This window comes from Belonocnema kinseyi, chromosome 6 (assembly GCF_010883055.1).
Source record: "Belonocnema kinseyi isolate 2016_QV_RU_SX_M_011 chromosome 6, B_treatae_v1, whole genome shotgun sequence".
Taxonomy (NCBI): domain Eukaryota; kingdom Metazoa; phylum Arthropoda; class Insecta; order Hymenoptera; family Cynipidae; genus Belonocnema; species Belonocnema kinseyi.
In genome coordinates, this window is record NC_046662.1 from 37,930,875 (window position 1) to 37,937,812 (window position 6,938).

The window sequence follows — 6,938 nt, forward strand, 5'->3', positions numbered from 1 at the left end:
AAAAAATTTCCTGACTTGAAATAAAAAATCCCTGACATTTCCAGGTTTTCCAGGTTAAACTAACACGGTTTTCATTAAAATTGGAATGAAAATCATATTAATTTGAGCCATTTTCTCACATGATTTTCATGAGGCAAAATGCAGCCGGCATTTCGCAGATGCATGTATCCAGATGCCGAATGGTGAAATATCAGTTTCGCCAAATCTTTTTCCGCCTCAGAATAAGCCTCATACTTTTTATGAAGTTGAAGATGCACCATGGTTCTCGCAATTTCTTCAGTGCAGCCTTCCTTGTCCAGAAATTCATCCACAGTTTGCTTTCTCAATTTCTGCAGCTCTTTTTTATAAAAATTTCGACGCTCCCTCGTCTGGTGCAGCTGCTGATTGACCGCGTACAAATTTTGTTTCCAAAGAGAAATTTCTTTTCTGAGCTTCTCATTTTCTTTTTTCAACATCTGCATTGATACAGGAGGAACTCTTCTCGTGTAGGGGGAATCAATTAAATTCCATTTGATAAGATCTTTGCGGCGAGAAAGAAAATTTCTCGGTTTCGAATAAATTTTAGAATTTTTAACTTCCTTGCAAACTTGATTAGAATTTTCATTCGCTTTTTCAAGTTCCGGAATAGGATTCTGGTTCGTACCAGATGTGCAGATTTCATTGGAATCTTTTGATTGAACTTCTGGCTTTAAATCTTCTTCCATTTTAAAATCAATATATTCTTTTTTACAGACAATTTCACTGTCATCGAGAAAAACTTGATAAGAATGTTCACCCGCCTTTTGAAAAAGGGGTTCATGGTCAGGAAGTATTTCTTGTTCTGGTTCGGTGTGTGTTTCCCAGTGAGGTTCCGGGATAGGATTCTGGTACGAACCAGATGTGCACGTTTCATTGGAATCTTTCGACTGAACTTCTGTTGTTGAATCTTCCTCCATCTTAATTTCAATATATTCTTCTTTACACAGAAATTCATTTTCTTCTGGAAAAACTTGTAAATTGGAAATTTCATTCGCTTTCTGAAGGAGTGGTTGACAGGGTAGTATTTTTTGTTCGGGTAGTTCTGGTTCGATGATTTTTTCACAATAATATTCCGGGATAGCAGTTTGGGCAAGTCTTTTGTACGCACCAGGTGTGCAGGATTCAAAGAACATTATTGGGTCGAAATGATCGCCACAGATGCCTGCTTTCCGGATGCTTGAATCTGTCCAGCCCTGCAAATATTCTTGGTTTCCTGTTCAATAAAAGACCCCAATTAACATAAATTTGCATAGAAAAAGAAAAAATTTGGAATAATTATTGAATGAAACATTATTTATAACTTTCCAGTACGGCCAACTAATTCAATAAAACTTTTCCTTGACTAAAAAAGGAGAATATTAAATTCAAAAGTATTTTACAGCAACTAAAACAGTTACTTTTTAACATAATAGTGACTTTTTTTTATCCAAAAACCTTCATTTTCTATCGAAAAGTATGAATATTTCACCAAATAAATAGATCAATTTTCAGCCAAATAGTTGAATCTTCTAATAAAAAAAATGTTTCAACAAAACAATTATCCAAAAATCAAAAAACAGGTATTTTTCAATGAAACAGTTAAATTTTCAAAGAAAGTGATGAATTTGCAACTAAAATTAAAAATCTTCAAACAAAAAATTGACTTTTTAACAATATTGTGGAATTTTCTAGAATGTAGATTAATTTATAACTAAAAGAGATGAAATTCTTCAAACCAAAAATTTAATTAGTTGATGTTTCGGCCCAAACCAATTAATTTTCCACAAAATCTTTTAACTTTTCATAAAAAAAAGTTAATTTACAACCAAATACTTGGATTTTCTATCAAATTAATTGAATTTTTAACCCAAAAAGTCAAATTTTTAGCAAAACCGTTAAACTTTTAACCAAAACCAGATTTTCTCACAAAATTGTTGAATTCTCTATATAGTAAATAAAATTTTAACCAAAGAGATGAATTTTCAAACAAAAACATAAAATTTTAACCACAAAGATTCGTTTTATACAAAGCAAATACATTTTTTTTACAAAATAATTTAGTTTTTAACTATAAATATAAATTTTCAACTGAGAAAATTAATTTTCTACGGAAAAATACGAATTGAAAAATAATACATGAATTATTAATCAGACAGTGGATAATTTTTAACTGAAAAGATAACTTTTCATACAAAGAGTGGATTTTTTAACTAGAAAATATAAATTTTCTACAAAAATGCAGCACTGACATTTTGATGTAAAAATTTTTGTTTACAAAAATATCGAATCTTTAGAAAAATGGTCAGATTTTTAAACAAGGAGACGAAGCTTCAAGTAAAATAAAGAATTTTCTACCAGAATATTCAAATCTACACTTAAAAAATAAATTTTTAACCAAAAAACTGCGAATTTATGAAAAATAATTAAATTTTCAACTAATACTAAAAAAGTAAAAAATTAATTTTTAACAAGTGGTTCGAATACCAACCAGGTAATTGAATTTTTCATCAAGAATATTAATTTTCTAGCAAAAACGACTATTTTTCAACGAATATTCAAAAATATATATACAAAAAATATCAAAAAATTTTAAAATATATATATATAAACATTCAAAAAATATATATATACAAAATATACAAAATAGTCAAATTTATAATCAAGGAATGAATTTTCAACTGGAATAATTGAATTTTAAATTAGAAAAAAATTTTTTAAATAAAAAAACGATTTTCAAGAATATGGCTAAATTTTCAAGTTCATAAACCAATTATTCGACCAGATAGTTGAATTTTCAATCCAAAAAGACCAATTTTCAAAAGAACAATTGAATTTTTAAACAAGAAATTACTTTTTAACAAACTTGTTAAATTTTCCTACAAATTAGATTAATTTTCTACTGAAAAAGACGAATTTTCAACAAAATTCATAAATTTCAACTACAAAAAATGTTAATTAAATTTCTTGCAATTATCTGGATTTTCAAGTAGATTATTCTTGATTACAATGTACGTAACCTTTTCAATCCCCCCCCCCTGCCCAAAAAAATTTCAATGCTAGGAATTAAAAAAATATTTTTCTGAAAATTTATGGCAAAATATTCTGATTTTGGATTTTGAAAAATGAACTTTTAAGAGAAAATCGAAAAAGATTTCAAAAGATTTCAATCGATTTTCTCAAATTTTAAAACGAGTAGACGATTTGAAGAGATTGATAAAGAATTTTAAAATTCAAAAGATAAAGAAAACTGCAGATTTTTTTAAAAATATTTCAAACAAAAACGTTAGAAGCCTTAACAAAATTTTGAAAGGTTTTAAGTGAATAAACAAATTTTCTTAAAATTCCTAGGAAAGTTTGGAAGATTTTAAGGAAATCTTTTTACATTTTGAATGATTTTGCAAAATTTTACGAAAAATTTGAGTCAGCTAAAAATATTTTTATGAATTTAAGATTTTCCTTCCAAACTTCTGAAAGTCCTAAATATCGTTTTAAAAGGATCAAATTTGTTCTAATATTCTTTAAACTCCTGCAAAATAGTTTTTTTTAAACCTTCTAGATTTTTATTTTTGACATATCTGAATTCGAAATTATAATTAAATTATAAAAATAATTAATAATATAATAATAAATAATAAATTATAATTAAATTAATAATACTGGTTTTCTTTAAATTAATTTCAATATTTGTATAATTTTGAATCGAAAATTCACCCATTAAAAAAAAAAATTTATTTTGCAGAAAAATATCTTTTTCTTTGAAGGTTAATCTTTTTTTTTTAATTATTCTTTTCGGTTAAAAATGCAAGTATTCCAATTTAATATTTATCACTGTTAGTTGGAAATTAACCTTTTAGGTTGGAAGTAAAATTTTTTGTTGAAACTTTAACTCTTTTGTTAAAAATTAATTTTTTTGGTTGAAGTTTCATAATTTTAATTAAAAATAAATTTTTCAACCGTTTTTTAAAATAATTTTTTCACCTGAAAGTTTAAATATTGCATTTCTTTTTAACATTGATATTTTGTAGTGGAAAATTTAAGTATTATTTCAAAATTAACTTAATTTGCAATTTTTGCTCTGTTGTTTTAAAAGATGTTTAGAATTTTCTGGTGAGCCAAAAGTAAAATATTTGCCGCAAAACGCAAAAATTTATTTTAACTTATCACGTTTATTTTCCACCAAAAATATCAAATTTTAACTAAAAATGAAATAGTTAAATCTTTAGTTGAAAAAAATTGATTTTCAACAAACAAAAAAAAAACAATTTTCAACTACAATAGTTCAATTTTCAACCTAACTGATAAATTTCCAACTAAAATTTTCAGGCAAGATTAACTTTCAAAGAAAAAGATTATTTTCCAAAAAAAAATTATTTTTGAAGGAAATAGATGAATTTTCAATGGATTAGTTGAATTTGCAATTTAAAAAAACAAACAAATTTTCATCAAAATTATTGAAATTTGAACTAAGAAAGATCAATTTTCATTAAAAATATGGATGTTAAATTTTCAATAACGAAGATTAATTTTCAATTTAAAAAATACGGATTTACAACTAAATATATACTTTTCCAACAAATTTGTCGAATTTATAAGCAAAAAATGCGAATTATTTACAAAAGAGTTGAATTTTCAACTTGAAAATATTAAATTTCAAGAAAAAAGTTAATTTTTTACTAATTAGTTAAATTTCCAAATGAATAGCTTAACTGTTAACTAAATAGTTGAATTTTCTACCAAAAGATTTCAATTTTCAACCAAAAGTATGAACTTTTAACAAAAAAGTTTATTTGCTACTAAATATTTTTATTTTCTATTCAATTTTTTAATTTTCAAGCCAAAAAGACGAATTCTCAACAAAAGTTTAATAATTAACCAATAATTTGAATTTTTAATTAAAAAGAAAATTTGTTAATCGAGAAGATCAATTTACTAACCAAAAACTTAAATTTTTAAGAAAACATATCAATTTTCAACTACAAAAAGATCAATTTTCAAGTAGTTGAATCTTAAACTTTCAGTTAAAAGAAATATATAATTTTTAACCAAAAATGAAACGTGTTTTCAAAAAAATAGTTAAATAAATGAGAATTGCAATTAAATTTTAACTAAAATGATGAATTTTCAAGTGAAAAAATATAAATTTTTAACGAAATAGTCGAATTTTCAACCTAAAAGATAAATGAATGACCAAAACATAATTTTTCAACGATCAATTTTCACTTGAAATTATGAATTTTCAATTAAAATTAAATTAAATTAAATGTTGAATTTATAAGCAAAAAAAAACGAATTATCTACAAAACATTTGAATTTGTTAAATTTCCAAATGAATAGTTTTTAAACTAAATAGTTGGAAAAATTAATTTTCAACCAAAAATGAAACGTATTTTCAAAAAAATAATTAAATGTTCGACCAAAGCAACGAAATTTTAACTAAAATTATGATTTTTCAACAACAACAAAATAAATTTTAAACTAAATAGTTGAATTTTCAACTAAAAGATAAATGAATTACCAAAAAGATCATTTTTCGACAAAATATATAAACTTTCGACTATAAAAAATAAATTACCAATAAAAAGTATAATAAATCAGTTTTCAGTAGAAAATTAATAAATCTTTAACAAAACAAAAAACGAAATTTCAGCCAAGAAGATTAAATTTCTATAAAAAAAATATACAATTACTACAAAACGTGAAGTAATTTAAATTTTATTTAAATATGTGATTTTTTAAACAAATAGTTGAATTTTCAAATAGAAAAATTTAAATTTTTCATGGAAATACATGAGTTTTTAACAGTGAAAGATAAATTTTCAAACGAAAAATAGAATAGTTAAACGTTCGGTTAAATGAATATATTTTCAGCAGCAACAAAAACAAATTTTCAAGAAAAGAACTAAACTTTTAACCAAATAAATGATTTTTTAACCAAATAGTTAAATTTTCAACTTAAAAAATACCAATTTTTATTCAAATATATGAGTTTGCAACTGTAAATAATATTTTTTGTAACAAATAAATTTTCAACAAAAAATATTAAATTTATATGAAAAAAATAAAATGGTCGAAAAATAATGAAGTACTTAATTCTAATATTCTAAAAACAAAAAATATTTTAATTTTAAACTAGGAACAGTTGAATTTGACAAAAAATATGAATTTTCAACAAAAAACGGTTATTGGAAAATTTTGAGGTTAGACGGTCCGATTCGACTCAAATCCGAATTCACTGGTGTCCTATCTTCAGTTGACCGATTAAAATTTTTAGAATCAGACCGAAATTTGCGTGAATCCGCATTTTTAAATGTTCCGATTCAAACCAATTTTATTGAATCGATTTGTTTTCCTTGGGTATGGACATTTCATAAATTTTGTATTCACATTACTTACCAGTTCTTTTGATCCATTCTTTGTGTCGCTGTGTACCCCGAGCTGGAAATCGATAAAGATGACATTTGTCTGATGTGTTGCGGCATTTTTTAAATTGACAAAAATTATATACAGAAAACTGTTTACTTTTACTCTGCATTATTTCTATTCTCTAAGACGTGGTGGACAATAGTGAAAAGCCCTTCTTTGTTAGTTTCTTTCACGGAGTAAGATATAAGGAGGCGCAACTCTGTATGTAAGAAGTAGGGCGAATCGTTGGACCGAGATCGCGAGATCCGCCCGTCAGAACGGCCGGACTTTAGTTCGCATCAGACCCATCTAGCGAGCGCCACCCGAAGCGAAGTCAGCTGACTTAAGCTACTGCTTGATCGGTCAAATAAACATATATGCTTGTAAGGCTACTTCGCTTCGGGTGGCGCTCGCTAGATGGGTCTGATGCGAACTAAAGTGTAACGAGCGGAACTGAGTTTACGCGCGAAACAGTCAAATACTTCAAATTATGAATGAAAGGGTTGACATTAAAACGTCCACTTGAAGATGAGAATTCA

General features: G+C 25.7%; 1 protein-coding gene across 1 annotated transcript; it reads right to left on the reverse strand.

The window, feature by feature from the left end:
• LOC117174726 lies at positions 1-6,560 on the reverse strand. The gene is made up of 2 exons (XM_033364045.1): positions 6,391-6,560; positions 1-1,231 (listed from the first exon to the last, which is right to left on the reverse strand). The coding sequence occupies exons 1-2, from the start codon at positions 6,527-6,529 to the stop codon at positions 93-95; spliced, it is 1,278 nt and encodes a 425-aa protein (XP_033219936.1). The 5' UTR covers positions 6,530-6,560; the 3' UTR covers positions 1-92.
• Between the last annotated feature and the right edge of the window lie 378 nt (positions 6,561-6,938).